The sequence below is a fragment of the Malus domestica genome, chromosome 16 (genome assembly GCF_042453785.1).
Source record: "Malus domestica chromosome 16, GDT2T_hap1".
Classification (NCBI taxonomy): Eukaryota; Viridiplantae; Streptophyta; class Magnoliopsida; order Rosales; family Rosaceae; genus Malus; species Malus domestica.
Genome location: NC_091676.1, coordinates 1,488,489 through 1,508,113, shown reverse-complemented (window position 1 = coordinate 1,508,113; position 19,625 = coordinate 1,488,489). Strand labels below are relative to the sequence as shown.

General features: G+C 37.6%; 1 protein-coding gene across 1 annotated transcript; it reads right to left on the bottom strand.

The window, feature by feature from the left end:
* Positions 1–10,172: 10,172 nt before the first annotated feature.
* On the bottom strand, positions 10,173–12,784 carry LOC103430691 (pectinesterase-like). The gene is made up of 2 exons (XM_029096453.2): positions 11,714–12,784; positions 10,173–11,135 (listed from the first exon to the last, which is right to left on the bottom strand). Exons 1-2 carry the CDS (start codon positions 12,633–12,635, stop codon positions 10,444–10,446), a joined length of 1,614 nt encoding a protein of 537 aa, XP_028952286.1. The 5' UTR covers positions 12,636–12,784; the 3' UTR covers positions 10,173–10,443.
* Positions 12,785–19,625: the final 6,841 nt, after the last annotated feature.

Below are 19,625 nucleotides of genomic sequence, written 5' to 3'. Positions count from 1 at the left end.
GTGTCTAATATGGCCCAACGCCTATTTGCTCGAACTCGCCAAGTTAAATCTGTTTGGGTTAAAACTTAAACTTTAGCCACGAAAAGGGAGTTGGCCCAAAAAGAGGAGAGAGGCCCGAAGTCCATCCCAAGCCCAGAAGGCAGAGAAAGGCTTTCCCGACTAGGTGTAGACCATTTGCACCACTTGCTTACCTACCCAAAGACCAAGTGGTATAGACCAGCCAACTAATCAGCCAAAAAGTACTTTACAGTGGCAGTACAAGTAAAATAGATGATGAGTCATTATCCTTCAAACCGCATTCGGGCAAGATTACTGCTACAGGAGGCCAAGCCAAAATGTCTATAAAAGAAGAAAGAGAAATCAGAGTTAGGGACACTCAAACAAACAAACAAATACAAGCACAAACTCTGCTTAAAAGCCATATTTGTTTTCAAACGAAGCTGTAGTCAGCCCAAGCCTTCATCCCTTTCGGGATAAGCCCTCACTCAAGCCTTTGTAATAGCTCTACTACCTTGTTTAACTCTTGCTGTAGTATCGATTTATTTCTATAAACTCATCTCCCTACCCCTCTTCTAAAGCTCTCAATCCCCTTGATAAACCACAAAGATAGGAAGTTGCAAGACGATCAGCCTTGCCCGACCCTCTTTGTTTCTGTCTTTTCATTCATTAACCTAGCAATATGTTGTATACTTCAAGTTGTATTCAAGTCATTTCTAGTAAGATGGCTATTAAAAGACTCTCTCAATGCTTGAATCCGATTTGAATATGTCTTTAGAGTTCAAACCAGATCTAAGTTCTAAGCCCTCGGGCATGTAGGATTTGATCACTTAAAAGTCCTTGGCCTCAAGGCATAAAAAAGAACCTTATATGGACTTAACCCATCCACGACAAGCTTTGATAACAAGAAGTCTGAAGTTACTTGGGGCGCAAGTAATCGACCTATTCCTTAGTTTTATTTCTATTATATTATGATTACCATAGAACGTTTGAGTATGGAATGAATTCTGACATGAAGCCTCAAAGCCTATATCTAAGGCCCTACAAAGGCACCTATTTGGATTCATTCTATTCCTCGGGCTAGAACGTTTAAGTATAGAAGGAATTCTGATGGGAAGCCTCAAGGCCTATATCTAAGGTCCTACAAAGGCACCTATTTGGATTCATTTCTGCTCTTCGGGCTCAGGTCATCAGAAGTATAATGGTTATAAGACTCATATAATCAATGAAGCGGACATTATATGTTCGAGTACTGAGCTAGTTATTGACTGGAAGCCTTAAGGCCTACACCTAAGGCCCCATAAAGGCACATGTCATAACTAACATAGTCTATCGGATATATATACAACTAAAACTCAACATCTGTTTTACATCTGTCATGCTGAAGATGGTAGTGGCACGCCTGAGCACTTAAAAGTTAATCTTGATTGTGAACCTCAAGGCCTACACCTAAGGCCCCACGAAGGCACATTTCAAAGTTAACTTTGTCCTTCTCTTTCAGCTTTGCCCGACAAGCCTTGCCCGATAAGTTTTGCCCGATAAGCCCACCAGTGAAGTAGAAGCCTGACAGAAAGCATCAACCGGCGCTAACCTCTCGGGGAGCTGTATGCTTGTCGGCCAGGGAACATCCCTGACGGAAATTCCTGCCACAAACAGAATCATTGGCAGCTGAAGTGATAAGTCTCAAACAGGAGATCAGAGGGCTCAAGCATGAGAATAAACAGTTGCATAGGCTCGCACATGACTATGCTACAAACATGAAGAGGAAGCTTGACCAGCTGCAGGAATCTGATGGTCAGATTTTGCTTGATCATCAGAGGTTTGTGGGTTTGTTCCAAAGGCATTTATTGCATTCGTCTTCTGAGGCTGTACCGCGTAATGAAGTTCCAAATGATCAACCTTCGGTGCCTCCTCATTCTGGGGTTCTGCCCAGTACTGAGGCTCCGAATGATCACCCTCTGGTGCCTACTCTTTCTGAGGCTTTGTCGATTGCTGAGACTTCTCATGAGCAATTTTTGTGAAGGCTCCCTCTTGTTTGTTTATTTTGATTCATGTATATGTACATATTTGTAACTTATCGGAGATATCAATAAACAAGCTTTGCTTCATTTCAACGTATTGTGTTAAATACACCAAGGCCTTCTTCACTAAGTTCTTTGAATTTTTTCTTTTGTTGAAGCTTTGAGAGTGAAACATATATGTTGAGGTAGTGCTCCCTTAATTTCTCGAGTGAGGAAAACTTCTCGGTTGGAGACTTGAAAAATCCAAGTCACTGAGTGGTCGTGAGACTTCTGAGTATCAAGATGCAGTAGTATATGGTAGGAGTCCCCTAAGTCTCCGGTAGAAGGAGTTGACGAATGAGGCATTTCCTTTCTAAGTGGTAGCCCAAAACTCCTCATTCATATATATTTGTTATGAAAGTTGTTAGGCCCAAAGAAGAAGAGGCCTAGGCAATTTTTTTTTTTTTGAATTTTCGAATTTTCGAATTTTTTTTTCTTCTAATTTTAAAAATTTTGAATTTTCGAATATATATATATATATATATATATATTTTAACCTTTGTAGGTGAAGTTTTAGTGTTGAAGCTTTGTAGGTGAAGTTTTGAGGTTGAAGCTTTGTTGGGCACCATGAATTGATTTTGCTTCACACTATCTTGATCAAGATAGTGTGAAGCTTTTGTGTTGAAACTTTATAGGTGAAGCTTTTGTGGGTCAAATTTTTGTAGGTGAAGCTTTTGTGGGTCAAGCTTTTGTGGGTGAAACTTTTGTGGGTGAAGCTTTTGTGGGTGAAGCTTTTGTGGGTGAAGCTTTTGTAGGTCAAGCTTTTGTGGGTCAAGCTTTTATCGGTCAAGCTTTTATCGGTCAAGCTTTTGTGGGTCAAACTTTTATGGGTCAAGCTTTTGTAGGTGAAGCTTTTGTGGGTGAAGCTTTTGTGGTGGGGGAAGATTTTGTGGGTGAAGCTTTTTTGGTGGGGGAAGATTTTGTGGGTGAAGCTTTTGTTGGTGAAGCTTTTATGGGTGAAACTTTTGTGGTGGGTGAAGCTTTTGTGGTGGGTGAAGTTTTTGTTGGTAAAGCTTTTGTAGGTGAAGTTATTGTGGGTGAATCTTTTGTAGGTGAAGCTTTAGAGTTGAAGCTTTGTAGGTGAAGCTTTTGTTGGGTACCATGAATTGATTTTGCTTCACACTATCTTGATCAAGATAGTGTGAAGCTTTTAAGAATTTGTAGTTGGCCTCCATTGATGAAGCTTTTGTTGGTGAAGCTTTTGTTGGTGAAGCTTTAGTGTTGAAGCTTTTGTTGGTGAAGTTTTTATGGGTGAAGCTTTTGTTGGGTACCATGGATTGATTTTGCTTCACACTATCTTGATCAAGATAGTGCGAAGCTTTTGAGAATTTGCAGTTGTCCTTCATTGATGAAGCTTTTGTTGGTGAAGCTTTGGAGTTGAAGCTTTTGTTGGGTACCATGAATTGATTTTGCTTCACACTATCTTGATTAAGATAGTGTGAGGCTTTTGAGCATTTGTAGTTGTCTTCCATTGATGAAGCTTTTGTTGGTGAAGATTTGGAGTTGAAGCTTTTGTTGGGTACCATGAATTGATTTTGCTTCACACTATCTTGATCAAGATAGTGTGAAGCTTTTGTGGTGAAGCTTTGTTGGGTATCACGAATTGATTTTGCTTCACACTATCTTGATCAAGATAGTGTGAAGCTTTTGAGAATTTGTGGTTGCCCTCATTTGATAAAGCTCTTGTTGGCACCATAAATTGGTTTTGCTTCACACTGTCTTGATCAAGAGTGTGTGAAGCTTTTGAGAATTGTGGTTGCCCTCCATTGATGAAGCTCTTGTTGGCACCATAAATTTGTTTTGTCTCACACTGTCTTGATCAAGAGTGTGTGAAGCTTTTGAGAATTATAGTTACCCTCCATTGATGAAGCTCTTGTTGGCATCATAATTTGTTTTGCTTCACACTGTCTTAATCAATAGTGTGTGAAGCTTTTGAGAATTGTGGTTACCCTCTATTGATAAAGCTCTTATTGGCACCATAAATTGGTTTTGCTTCACACTATCTTGATCAAGAATGTGTGAAGCTTTTTACGAGTTGTAGTGTTTGCATTGTTACAGAGGGGAAATGTCTGAAGCAGATGCAAGATGGCTGAATAGCTTGATCTTCGTATGCCATGCACTGAAGTTGTTGTTGGCTTGCAATAAGACTTTATTGATGACTATAACTCTTGTTGGGCATAAGTGCTCCCCTAGTTGAGTTGTCAAGCTTGAGGATTTTTTATTATCTGTGAATGCTAGAAGTTCACATGTACAAATTGTACCACTTGTCTTCTGGTAGGTGGAATGAATGGTGAGTTGCTTTCATCACTTGGTTAGTCATACGAATGTGAGTTCCTTCATCACATTTCATCACCTAGTTAGTGGCAAGAAGGAGAGTACGGGTTGTACATTTCATCACCTTGTTGGTGGCATGAAGATGAATTCCTTCTTCACCTGGTTGGTGGCATGAGTGGTAAGTTGCCAAATGATATTAGAGTACTGGTTGTATATTTCATCACCTGGTTGGTGGCATGGATGAGAGTACGAGTTGTACATTTCATTTCCTAGTTTGTGGCATAAAGATGAGTTCCTTCTTCACCTGGTTGGTGGCATGAGTGGCAAGTTGCCAAATGATATTAGAGTACGGGTTGTATATTTCATCACCTGGTTGGTGACAAGAAGGAGAGTACGGGTTGTACATTTCATCACCTGGTTGGTGGCAAGAAGATGAGTTCATTCTTCACCTGGTTGGTGGCATGAGTGGCAAGTTGCCAAATGATATTAGAGTACGGGTTGTACATTTCATCACCTGGTTGGTGGCATGAAGGAGAGTACGGGTTGTACATTTCATTACCTGGTTGGTGATAAGAATGAGAGTACGGGTTGTACATTTCATCACCTGGTTGGTGGCACGAAGATGAGTTCATTTTTCACCTGGTTGGTGGCATGAGTGGCAAGTTGCCAAATGATATTAGAGTACGGGTTGTACATTTCATCACCTGGTTGGTGGCATGAATGAGAGTACGAGTTGTACATTTCATCACCTAGTTTGTGGCATGAAGATGAGTTCCTTCTTCACCTGGTTGGTGGCATGAGTGGCAAGTTGCCAAATGATATTAGAGTACGGGTTGTACATTTCATCACCTAGTTTGTGGCATGAAGATGAGTTCATTCTTCACCTGGTTGGTGGCATGAGTGGCAAGTTGCCAAATGATATTAGAGTACGGGTTGTACATTTCATCACCTAGTTGGTGGCATGAATGAGAGTACGGGTTGTACATTTCATCACCTGGTTGGTGGCACGAAGATAAGTTCCTTCTTCACCTGGTTGGTGGCATGAGTGGCAAGTTGCCAAATGATATTAGAATACGGGTTGTACAATTCATCACCTAGTTTGTGGCATGAAGGAGAGTACAGGTTGTACATTTAATCACTTAGTTTGTGGCATGAAGATGAGTTCCTTATTCACATTTCATCACCTGGTTGGTAAGAATAAGGGCAAGGTGTCGAGGCACATTGTAGCAAGTGTCGAAGACACAAAGTATGTTGAACCCTTTTGAAGCACAGTTGGCTTATGTATGAATGCGTTGGAATGTATGGTGTTTATGTATGAATGTGTTGGAATGTATGATGTTTATGTATGAATGTGTTGGAATGTATAATGTTTATGTTGATTGATATAAGTTCTGTTTATGAATGTTTTGCTATGCATGAAGGGATCCATGCTTTTGATATGTGAACCATGTTGGTTGTAACATTTAGTATCACATACTTTGTGTCAAAGTACGCATGTTGAAGCTCTGAGTTGAAGTATAAGGGTAGGTCAGCGTAGACCAAGTGTTCCAGTGCTAGGAACGCAAAAGACTCAGAAGAAGTTGTCTAAATTCCCTCTTCTTTAAATATTTGCCGAATGACTTGTGTGACAAAAGATCTGAAGCGGTTGAGAGTTAAAACATTTTTAATGTGTATGCCTTCTTATAATAGTATTTCCTTCAGTACCTAGTCCTCCACTTTGAAAGAGTGAGGCTTGGCCCCATAGTCATAATAGTTGACGGTACGTTCACCCCTGGTTGTCTTGATACGAACTTTTATCCCTCTTGTTGTAATAAGCTTGCTGAGAGTAAAAATAATTCCTCTTACCAAGAGACAGATACGTTTGGTGACTTAACGAGTAGCTAAATGAGGCAGGAGATGATGCAATGGGTGTCTGAATTGCCAATATCTCCTCACTTGGTAGAACTTGACTTCCATTTCCCATTTGTTGATAGGGGTTCCCTTGGTATGTCCTTGCTTCAGTGAAGACGTGGTTGTAAACCTGTGCCATCACCTCAGAGTAAGTCTTCCAAGTGTTGGCATTGATCATGTACTTGAAGAAACAATCACGTAGGCCTGCCGTGAAAGCCTTGAGGGCAGTCTTGTCATCTGCCTCAGCGCAGCGAGAATACTCATGGCTAAAGCGACCGGCATACTCTCGTAATAACTTGTCCCGCTTCTGGCGAATAATGTACAAGTCATCTGCAGAATGTAAGTGATTGGTCTGGAAGATGTGTTGAGAGACAAACAGTTTCATCAATTCTTTAAATGAGTCTACTGTCTCAGGTGGAAAACGACAATACCAATTTAGAGCTCCGCCAAAGAGGGTGGATGGGAAGAGAAGACATTGTTCTTCGTCGGTGTGCATCCAATATGCCATGGTGAACTCAAAGAGGTTAAGGTGTTCAATTGGGTCATCCCTTCCAGTATAGAGTTGTAAACCAAGCTTTTGTTTTGTCTTCGCTTGAAGGGGGTGTCGAGAATCATTCTTGTGAAAGGGCCAGGCTTGGGTTGGTTCCAGTCAGGTATCTCGGCCTGACGTTCGGCCTTCAACTTGTTTACTTCCTCAATGAGCTGTAGGAAAATGAGGTCCTGAGTGGAGTCATGTACCACTGGAATTTTCTTTGGTAAGTCTCCATCGCCTCTTGGAAGTAGGAAAGTTTGAGTAAGGGCGTGTGGTTTTTTCTTGGACTCACTGTACTGACTTCTAGGGTAAGTCTGTCGGAATACCTCAGAGTCCTCCGTACCTTCATGTTCCTCTGGGACCTGTCGTTCCTTCCCTAGATTAGCAGCTGGCCTGGGTCGTAGGAGGGGACCGAGTCTTTCAGAAACCCTTGGGTCATTGATCTTCGAGCATATATGGAGGGGATTCTCTCGACGTTACTTTAGAAAGTCTCGGCAGTCACAATAAATGGCTTTCGATCCTTCCAACCCTTCTGCAAAGAGGTGTCTTCCTCCACTTCTTCTACTTCGGGTCGAAGCATCTGGGTTGAGAGAAGTCTCATGTTTATCAATGTTTTGATGATTAGCTCATTCTTCATCAGGGATACCCATGTTGAAGGGAGGTGACCCTTCGTGTTGGGGGGCACCCAGATGATGGTTGATGTCCACAGGGGCAACGAGCTCGCGTGTTTGAGTACGCCTAGTTTCGTGGAACGTCTCAAAGAGCTTCTCATATTGCTCCTGGAGGACCTCATTCTTCATTGTTATCTTGTTGTTCTGAGCTTCTAGCTCATCGACTTTAGCTTGAAGAGCAACCCTATTTCCTTCATTTTTTCGTTGCTTCACATTAGGAGTAAGAGAGGTGTCATTCTGTGTGCTGTGGCTTCCTTCGCTCCCCATGTTGGAGAGGGATGCCTGGTCAAAAGAGAGTGTACGAATGGTGGAAACCAACTTAGCAAAGCTGAAAAGAGTGGGAATAAGTGTCGTTCCCACAGGCGGCGCCAAATGTTAATGCACAAAATCAGTGAGGACTTTGGTACAACAAAAAGTGTTAAGTTTATGACCTTCGCTAGATTGCTCCGGTCACTAGTGTGGATAAGTATGTAAATGGATAGGGATAGGGAAGCAAACACAAGATGTACGTGGTTCACCCAGATTGGCTACGTCCACGGAGTTGAGGAGTTCTCATTAATTGTGAAGGGTTTACACAAGTACATATAGGTTTAAGCTTTCCTTTAATGAGTACTAGTGAATGATTTAGTACAAATGACATTAGGAAATATTGTGAGAGAATGATCTCTATTTATAGAAGAAAATTTCTAGTTTCATTCTGACATTGACACGTGCCGTGTTATGATTGGCTTCTGATGTTGACACGTGTCGTGCTATGATTGGCTTCTGATGTCAACACGTGTCGCGCTATGATTGGCCTCCTGGTTGGAGGGAAACTCTTCTGGGTCCTTGACGGTATAACGTTGACCGGTGCTCAGTAGTTTCGGGATTGGTCAAGTATGGTACAAACAAAACTGTTCTGAAATAGAAGGATATACATATGCTTATTTTTCATTCTAAGAATATACGTATGCTTTAGTTTCATTTTAATGTATTAATTATAGGTAATCTTATTTTTCATTATAAGAATACACATATGTTTTCTTTTTTTCTTTTTATTTTTATTTTATTTTACGTAAGATATCACGATCAAGCAAGAAAATACAAACTGATGATAAACTAGGATTTAAACTATAACCTGTATACAGGATTAACCTATATATAGGATTAAATTGTCTTCCTTGCTACTATATAATCTTTTTATAAGACGACACAATCAAGGAAAAAAAATACAAACCGACGTTAAGATTTGAAGTAGGGAAAATTAGATTCACATCCTTCTTTTTGTTACTCCATTGATTAAAATCCTATTCATTTTCAATTTTTGATCAAGATCCTTGGGTATTAATAACATCATTAATTATTTGAATAATAAAATATTTTTATTTTTAAATATATTCATTTAGTGTTAAAAATGTTACAATCAGTATATTTATATTTATGGCTAAATTTTTTATCATATATTTTTATTTTTAGTTTGTACCTTTTTTTAATTTGCAAATATTTTTTAATTTGTACCAATTTTCTTTTCATTTTTAATTTGTACCCATATATTAGTTTCTTTTTGTGCCCAATTTTTTAAAGTTTTATTTGTGTTTGTACCCATGTGTATACCGTCACGTGACATTATATATTTAACCAATGATAGAAAAATTGCATATGGTATATTTATGTTTTATGCCTAAACTTTGTATCATACATTTATATTTTTAGTTTGTACCCACTTTTAATTTGCAACATTTTTTTTTAAATTTGTAGTATTTTGTTTTTAGTTTTATTTTGTACCCATGTATTAATTTCTTTTAGCACCTATATTTAAAAAAAATATCATTTGTACTCATAATTTTTTAATCTTTTATCTGTACCCTAAAAATTCATTTGTAGCATTTTCTTTTTAGTTTTATAATGTATCCATTATTCTTTATTAATGTACCACTTTGTTATATGTGAAATGTACCTTTTTTTTTTGTAAAATGTACCAATTTTTTTAACACTATGGATACATTCTTTTGCCATTTCTTATTTCTTATTTTTACATAGTTTTTATCTATTTATTAAATCAAAATGTTTGAATTTTTTTGTTGTAACCGTTTTTAATAGTATTATAATGAGGGGTTTTAAATTTATAGGATTATAAATCTTATAAAATATCAAACAATTAATATCAAAACTATGAAAATATAAATATTAATAGTAATATAATGAGGTGTACAAAGTCAAGGGACTTTGATCAAACTTTGAATATTATGAAGGTTTTAATAAAAAAATGTTAAAGTTAGGGATCGCATCCAAAGTATCCATTTGAAGTATTTAGACCTCAATTTATTTTTATTAATTCTCTCACTAATTGACAATTTCAACCTTTCCAACGACCGTAAGTGCATTATGATCAGAGCACTGTCCCTTTTTCAACTTTAACAAGGAGCTCAAGCGCAATGCCCGCAAGCTTAATAAAAATTTTCACTCGATTAGACACTTCGGTCTTGATAGGCCCATCGTTCACGAACTCAAAGTTTTCTTGACAAGCTCGGGCGTCAGTATGCCCAGCGCTCAACTGGATGCTGGCCTCCCAAATCTTTTGATGAAAGGAAGGGCATTGTTGACCCAATATTGTTAATACCATTATGTGATAACGTATCATGGTATGTTTGTAACTGTTTTTAAAATGATTGAAAACGTTTTAGAAAAAATATTTTTGAGTTTTAAAAGCACTTGAATTGCCTTTTCAGGATTCACCTACATATTTATCAAGGATTAGTTCCAAAAATATTTGCATCAAAAGTACTTTTACTTATTTTATAAGCACTTTTAAACGAGTTATCTATTAATAACACCACGTAATAACATTAAGTAATAGTTTGAAAATATTTACTGCATTACAGGAGGGATAAACGGGATATAATTACCAAAAGGAAGCTAAAAACAAGCTATGTGACGATTTTCACTTTAGGTCACTATCCGCACACAACAATACACAAGTGTGACAAGTCCCTCCTTAACAAGTCAAACAACTTCTCTCCACAACCACATGCATGCATTATCATAGACCAGCTGTATATGGAACTCCGGTCCCCGGAATCCACGAATCCCCGGCCAAAAAGTTCCCAACCGTAAACTTCCCGGCCTCCACCGCACTCGTTATAACACGATAACCGGGCCAGTTGACCCTCCCTCCAGTACCAGCTCCAGAGCCGGAGTTCATGTACTCCCCGTAATAAAGTGTGGAGAGAGCAAAGCTTCCACTCCACGGAAACCAACCATCAGGATTGATCAACCCATCAAGATTACTGTTCATAATTACCGTCCTAGAGTACTTTTTCCACGGCCTACCCAAGTACGTCTTAAACGAACCTTGTACAGGTCTCAAATCTTGTGCAGCCGTGATTCGTGAATTATGAATAACAATGCCTGTGTTTTCATTCGGGTCGGTCCTAGACTGCGCTGTCACGGTGTTTACTTGGTTGTTCATTGGTTTCCTCGCGTAGATGTTGCAATTTTGGAGCACAACCGTGGCGTCGCCGAAGATGAAGTCGATTGTGCCGTATATGTCGCAGTCGCGGTAGAATTGGCGTTGGGAATACACGTATAACGTGTCTTGGTAACCCTTGAAGCTGCAACGGTAGAAGACTGAATGGTCGGAGCCGGAGCGGAGTGCCACGGCTTGGTATTTCTGTGGTCCGGCTGTGTTTTCGAATGTCATGTCTTGAGCAATAAAGCCATCGCCGCTAGCCCCTGAATTTTAAGTTAACAGTTTATTAATTTTGTGAACCATTAGATGTATACTAGGAGAAAAACTTGTAACTATTCACGTGGCATGTAATTAGCTAGGTTATCAGTATTTAAATCTTGTCGAGAAAAGGAAAAAAAGGAAAAGCAGGATCTGGTAAATAGCTTTATAATTTGAGTAAGAGTAATGATAGAAATTAAATACGTTAATCAACACTTAATAATTTAAATATCAATAATCATGTTATATGATTTACAAAACATGGTTTAAGTGAAGAATAATATGATAGACTAATTTACAAACAATCTGACGTGTTACTAAGCACTTTAAAAAACACTTAAATAATAATTTCATCATCAATAACCACATCATGTAGTTAAAGAAAAATTGAGTCTAAATAGTTGGTCTCTCTAGGACTTTGAAATTGATCATGCAGTAGTTAATTAAATTGGTGTTGAATCAATTAGTATCTAAGTGTGACGCCACCTAAAGTTTCAAAATTAACTCAAGATGATGGGGTTTGTTGAGTCCAAATATCCCTTAAACTGATTCAAAGTTTATTATTGCTTCAACTCAAACATACCAAATGTGGCAGAGCGATATGTAGTTGAACCATCTTGGACATTTTCATTCCCTGTGACAATCGTTGCATCAATACCATCTCCAATGAACATGATGTTCTTCATTGTCCTCTTAATCTCGATATTTTCTCTGTAAACTCCTGCCTTCACGTGTATGACAAACCTTTTAGTCGCCCCACCCTGTAGCTTGTACGCAGCATCCACAGCTTCAGAAATTGACTTGTAATTCCCGGACCCGTCTTGTGCTACTACCATATCAGCGTTTGGTCCGCTACTTATCGATTGGAGTAACATTCGATCAGCGGCTGAAACCCATTCTGGGAACCCAGCATCCGAAAGCAAACGCCGTCGTCTTCCACGAACTTGTTTGCTAAAATGTAGAGCTGATGAAGAAGTTGAGACCTTGTGTATTGATAGTGAGTTGCTAAGCATCTTGGACAAGTTGGTTGAGAGCGTGACGTAGTTTGGGAAAGACTGCAAATGAGAGCTAGGAATGTTGAGGTTTTTGAAACCATTTTGGCATGTCTGTTGATTAGTAAGCGATGCACTCAACCATGTATTGACATCAAGGGCATTGGTGGAGCCGATCGAACGGTTGAGCTTGTCAACGGTGTCCTCGTAGAGCTCCAAGCAGTCATTCCAGGCCCCCTTGGCTCGATTATGGTCAGCGTCCAATGAGTTCAAGTTCAAGGACAAGACAAGTTGATGAGCTTCAATGGCTTGGTCCATGGACACTTTAAGTACCAAGTCACGAAATGCAAACCTTTGGTGACGATCTAGGGTTGATAAGAGGTTAGTATTAATGTAATGGCGACACATTTGAGGGTATGGGGTTTGACTGCATGGTGCAGTGATTCTACAAGAACTAAACTGCAGCATGAATAGAAGAGAAAAGAACACAAGAAAATATGCATTGAACTCCATGGTTTGAACTTTGATCTGTGATCTTCAGAGGGCCAATGGGGACTTTTTTATAGACCACAACTTGCCTTTGTAGGGCTTACGTGAGTGGTGTACTTGAAGTTAAGGTTTTTCTTTCGGGGATAATGGGGTTCTGTAGACTTTATGCATGTTGGTTGTCTCTATACATGCCAGTTGGGAGCGACCTTTGTAGGCCACAACATAAGATGGTGGAAGACTAAAACATAAATGCAGACAATTGACTTGGAGTCATGATTCTTTGTAGTTTGTCCTTGTATGATCAGCTGCATATAAAGAAGGAACCGGATCCCCTCCGATCCATTAAAATTGAGCCACCTAATCAATTAATCCGGACCATTGACATTTGATACAACGGCCACAATTATTATAACTTTTAAAGGATCTCTTGTTTGTAGCCGTTTGATCAAATTTCAAGGCCCGGATTAATTGATTAAGTGGCTCAGTTTTGATGGATCCGGAGAGGATCCGGTTCCTATAAAGACAGGGATGGAAGACGAATGTTTCACCACTTTGGCCATAGAAATTGTAATAGTGAATTGATTTGGTGGATAAAGCTGTTTTTTACAACTAACAGTATTTCGTGTTCAAACTCTCTCATGAGTTTTTAGTGATCAGATTGATCTTTTGGACATTCCCTCACTCGTACGTACTTTGTAGTACTCTTGTGCCGTTAAATCACTAATCAATCCAAAACAACTTTAGTAATTTGTGTCAGTATATTCGAAAGTTGAACACGTACAAAGGAGGGCCAAATAATGGAGATGTAAACGTTGTGTCGGATACTTAGTTAGGAAGAGTGTCAAAACCCTTGTCCAATTTTCAAAGAGGACCACTCGCAAATGCACCAAGAGACTCTGTCAAGCTTTGGCCCTTGATTTCGATTGGATGGATTCTCATCTTTTAGAAGTTTATTAGGTGTACCCCATAGGTGAAGTAAGAGAGATTTTTTAGTGTGCCAAAAATACGGTTCGGTACAACAAATATTATAATAAAAGTGGCTAGATACTTGAAAAGAAAAAATTTCAACCATTTGTATTATGACACTTGGTGTATCGAGCAGTGTTTTCAGCACTGAAAAAATTCTCATGAAGTAGACTCTAGACCACCTTTTGATATACCACGTAGTTTCTACTTTGTAAAACCCTTTGCTAAAATTTTGGTACACGCAGCTTGTCATTGACCTCAACTCAAAAGGCTTGGTGTACACTATAAAGATTTTTTGGTGTGCTTGTAACTTAGTTATTTACCATTCTATTCAAATTATATATATGTATTTGATTTTATTAATATACTCTCAACAACGATGTTTTTCACCATATCAAGGAGATCAAGGTTTTTTTCTTTTCCTTGGGTGAGGGGGTTTATAATTAATTATATAGTAGAAAAGAACTTCATTGAGTTTTTATTGTGAAGTATTAAGGGTTTTTTTTCTGTACGCCGAATCTGGACTGACCAATTAAAGGAGTTTGGTGCCACAACTTGTACGGATGAAGTCAATTGCGTTGGGATGGGGATCCAACGGTTGGGATTGGGTGGAAGAGAAAGAAAAGGAGGAAGATGAGGAGAGATTTTTTAGTGTGACTGTCATACAAGGTGGTACACAACGTGTTCCTATATAAATGGTGGGTTATGTGTGTTAAAAGGTTAATAACTTAAAAATTAAAAAATTTCATCACTTATATAAAAACACGTAGTATATTCTTGTCACAACTAAAAATTTCTCGAAGACGGGGAAGGAGAGCTGGTACTGGGTCGTTATTCGCTTGCCCATGAATGAATGAGAATTCTGCTTCTTGTGGCGCATATATATAGGGGTTAGGGTTCATGTACTAGGGGAAAAACTTGAGTGTGGTTAAGTAAAGTCAACGTTTTTTTTTCTTTTTGCTGATAATTTTTCTATTAACCTTTATAGGAATACGATTAATTATTGATAAAAGAAATCATAGATAAAAATTCAACACTTTATCCACTAAAATATTAAAACGCATCCAATAACATGTGATTTAAACCTCTACTTATTTTCATATTTCTCAATCACTTCTGTTGAGAGATTCCTAGAGCATTTGTAAGAGACATTATTGCAAATATGTGAGCATATCTAAATTTCTATTTGGCACTGAATCTCAGCATGACAAAAACAAAAGCAAAAGAAAATATTTAAAATTGGTGAATATAAATGACATTGATCATATAAACTTCTATTCTGTTATTGTAGAAATGGCAAATATTTAAAATTGTAAAAGTAAATAAAATTCATTCAAGCTGTCTAAAGAGTAGTGGAAGCAAAAAATCTATGACTAGTTTACTTATCCGTAATTATATTAAGAGTAATATATTTGAGGAAGAGTTTGAATGAGGTGGAATAAGAATCAGATTCATGTTGAAGTTGTTTACTAAAACTATTGAGTGGAAGTGACATTGATCATATAAACTTTTTACGAATTCCCATGTATCGATATGAAAACTAATGTGAGTACTAAAAATATCCTTATTTAAATAGTCTATTTTATATGCTACATATTCTTAGTAAATAATATTTTTTTAAGTAAAACTTCTATTCTTTCATTGGTCCTTCCTTCCAAATTTCGTCAACAACTTTTGTTAGTTTGATGACATGGTGCATGTGAACTCCATAATTCTAAAAAAATATAGAAGTACCAACATAAAGTAAACCAAAAACAAAGTTACGTCCTTTTCTATCTCTCTCCCTCTCTCCCCATCTTTATCTGCTGTCGATCCACCCTTTCTAAAATTCCCCAGGCACCCAATAACTTGTTCAATATCTTTCCTGGTTGCGAGACCACCATCAATCTTCATGTTCTCGGGTCTTCGTCAGGATCGCGAGCCGGGTCGAGTTGTCCTTGGTGACGCAGCTGCGCAGGCCTTGTTGAGGAAGGGCTTGAAGGCAAACTCTATGGCCAGCCATCGCATCCTAAGGGCTTGAACTGAGAGAGCAGCAGATCGAAGGAGACTGAGGGCTGCTGAGAAAGGGACGATCTGAGAGGAGAGGAGTTTTAGATGGATGGTTGTTTGAGTTTCATGGTGAGGTAGAGGGAATAATTAAATGAAGGTCTTGAAAAATCAAACAAATTTCACTTGAGCGCGCTTAGGAGAAAGCTAAAAATTTCTCAATCACAACGTCAACCTTTTTAACGCGTGCCCTAAGCGAATGAAGACTAAGCCATCCAATAGGTAACTTTTATTAGCATGCCATAATTATTTGTCATTCACGAAGTGATTATTTATTTATTTTTATTTTTTTGTCAAAAGAGCAGAATTTATTAAAGATGAATAGTAACGCTTACATCCTCTGCAAGGGTATTAAACAAGAAATATGGACCAAAAGCATCCCAGAAAAAAAGCCTCCGTGCAGAGCAGTAAATGCAGCAACCTTGTGAGCTGCCATATTCCCTGAACGACGAACAAAAAGAAACTTAACTACGCCAATTTGATCAGCTAACAACCTAATATCATGAAGATAGCACTCCAGAGTAGCATCTTCAGATTTCATGCAGTTGAGCATCTGCACCAAAGAAAGATCATCAATCTCGGCCTCGACCCCTTCGACCATCCCCTCTCCTTACACAGTTGTGGCGCCGCACGCACACTAGCTGCCTCCGCCATCGCTGCATGAAGGAAAAAACCTCCCCCCGCACAATTAACCTTAAGCACCCCAAACTCAGGCCGGGGCCAGCGAACCTGTTGCCCAACAGAAGACCCCATCACTGGAAGGACCTCCCTTGATTCCACCACCACAATGGTTGGCTGGGCTAACCTAAACTCACAAATTTGATTCCGCACCAGTAGAAGAGCATGATGAGGAGTAATAAAAGACCCTTTGAACACACACTCATTTCTGTACTTCCATATTCGCCATAAAACATACACCAACTCCTGAAAGATCTCCTCATTATGTACTTCGTCCTTCAGCCTTTCAAAGAGCCGACCACAACGGTTCTGCCTGAACGCAAACTAGTCATGGAGCTTGGATACGGTTTCTCGATCGGAGATCCATGAATCACAGACGGTATCTCCCCCATGGCCTTTCGCCTCTGAAAGCGTGCTTTTGAAAATAAATCAACAGACAAAAAAAATGGTATAAAATATAAAATTTTGCGGACATGGTCGAGCAAAACTCCTAATTTAAACACAAACAAACTTGCGTACGATTAATATCAATTGTTATTCACACTTTTGTTTTAAGAAGCATATATAATATTATTGGTTCTAGAAGACTTACAATTTTCAAGTAATATAATATTGATTCATTTGTTCTTCACATTTTATATACGACATTGTTATTAGTGTACCCCAATCATACACTTTAACCATCCATTATATAATTATCTATTTAAGTACTATAAAAAAAAGAAAATCTGAATAAAATATAAAAAGAGACACACTGTTTTAAACAACTAAATGGTACCATTACATGTTTTTAGTGGTACAGTAGAGCATTAGTTTATGCCCTCCATCAAGGGTTCCGCCCTCTACCCTATGGTGGTCCTTACTCTCTTTACAATATTTAAATTGTCTTAATCAATTTATTATTATAATTAAAATTTTATAAAAATATATGCCAATTATTTGCAAATAAAATTATAATATATGCAAAAATAATCTACCTACAAAAATAAGGGTAAATCGTCAAAATGGTCCCTAAGATTTGCATAACTCATCACTTTGGTCCTTGAGATTCCAAATCGATAAAAGTGGTCCCTAAGATTGTCCACCATCCATCATTTTGGTCATTCCGTTAAAAACTTCGTTAAGTGTTCCCGGAGCTATTGGTCAGAAGTTTGGGCAATTTTCAAAGCTTTGTAACTCAATCGTTTCTTAAACAAATTCGACCCATAATATATCAAAATGAAGATAGGAAAGTGTAGAATAAGATTATACCTATTTCTAAGCCCAATGGTTGTTGGAGATGGTTGGAAAATAGCCTCAAAGTTGACTGGTCCAAACGAAAACTAGAAAACTCGCCGGAAACTGGGTAAACTTTAAACGTTCATAACTTCTTCAATACTCAACGAAATCAAGTGATTCAAAAACGAAAATCATACTTCTCGACAAGAAAAAGAGAATGGTACATTTTTCGACTACTAGATCATCGTGGTTTGGCCAGAAAATGACTCGAAAGTGACTAACTGGAGACCAAAACAGCCACTTTCAAGCCGTTTTCTGGCCAAACCACGGTGATTTGGCCATTGAAAAAGGTACCATTCTCTTCATCTCATCTCGAATTATGATTTTTGTTTTTGAATCACTTGATTTCGTTGAGTATTGAAGAAATTATGAACGTTTAAAGGTTACCCAATTTCTGGCGAGTTTTCCAGTTTTCACTCGGACCAGTCAACTTTGAGGCTATTTTCTGGCCATCTCCGGTAACCATTGGACTTCGAAATAGGTATAATCTTATTCTACACTTTCCTATCTTCATTTTGATATATTATGTGTCAAATTTGGTTAAAAAACGATTGAGTTACGAAGTTTTGAAAATTGCCCAAACTTCCAGCCAGGAGCTCCAAGACACTTAACGAAGTTTTTAATGGAATGACCAAAATGATGGATGGTGGACAATCTCCGGGACCACTTTTATCGATTTGGAATCTCAGGGAACAAAGTTATAAGTTATGCAAATCTCAGGGACCATTTTGGCGATTTAGCCCAAAAATAATGTGCTAATCATAAAATTAAAAAAAAAATAATAATAAATAAATAAAAACTTAGCATGTGACCCTTACCATAGTAGTGGAAAGATGTTGAGCCCTTACATGATAATGTAGGTTCAAATCCCTAATATATGTAATAATACATGTTTAATTAATGTACGGAAATATATGTTTTTCAAATAAATGTAGGTTAATTGTTTTACACACACATATTTGTATATATAATAATAATAAAAATGTCTAATATATGTAAAATAAATGTAAAATAATTTACCTACAAAATAAGAAATGTTATTTGATTCGAAAGTTGATTCAAAGTTAGTTTACCTTATTTTTCATAAAAATATAGGTCACTTATTTGCGAATAAAATTATAATACATTCAAAATAATCCACCTACAAAAATAACGTGCTAATCGTTAAAAGAAAATTATATATTGGTAATTAATTTGTACAAATGATGATACATGTTATTTGATCCACGATTAGTTCACCTATATTAGGGCCCACTTATCTATGCATTATTGTGAACCTCTAAGAAAGCCCATTCTGGTGGGGTAAGATTCTTCACTATTTTAAAAATGCCCATTTGTTCTTTGGAGTATTGTGGACCTCTTAGAAAGCCCATTCTGGAGGGGCACATTCTTTATAATTTTAATAGGGCCCATTTATTCTTTGGATTCTTGTTAACCTCTTAGAAAGCCCATTATGTTGGGCCAAGATTCTTCATTCCCGTCGATGTTGATGGATCATCTGGGTAGGGAAGCAAGAGATATCTAACATGTTGTGTTGCTTAACTTTCGGTACCTTATTTTATTCATAGGTACGAAAGTATCGGTACATTAATAAATGTATTTTTTTGTGCTCCAATCATATTAATAGATAAAAATTTAATAAAAAACAAATTCTTATTATTAAAAAAATTCAACAACAAAACAAAAATAATTGATACAAAACTTTCGGTACCTTATTTTACTCATATGTATAGAAGTATCGGTACGTAAGTTTCGGTACAAATGTATAAGTACATAACTTTCAGTATGAATGTATCGATACAAATGTGTTGGTACAAATGTATCGATAAGTAATTATAGTATCTAAACATACATATGTATGTAATACGCATATATAGAAGTACGGAGAAATTTACACACAATAAAAATACATATTATAATATATGATCAATAACATTTTTATTAGGGGATTATAGATTTTAGAGCTTCAACAAAACAAAAATAATTTATACATAACTTTCGGTACCTTATTTTATTCATAGGTACGAAAGTATCGGTACATTAATA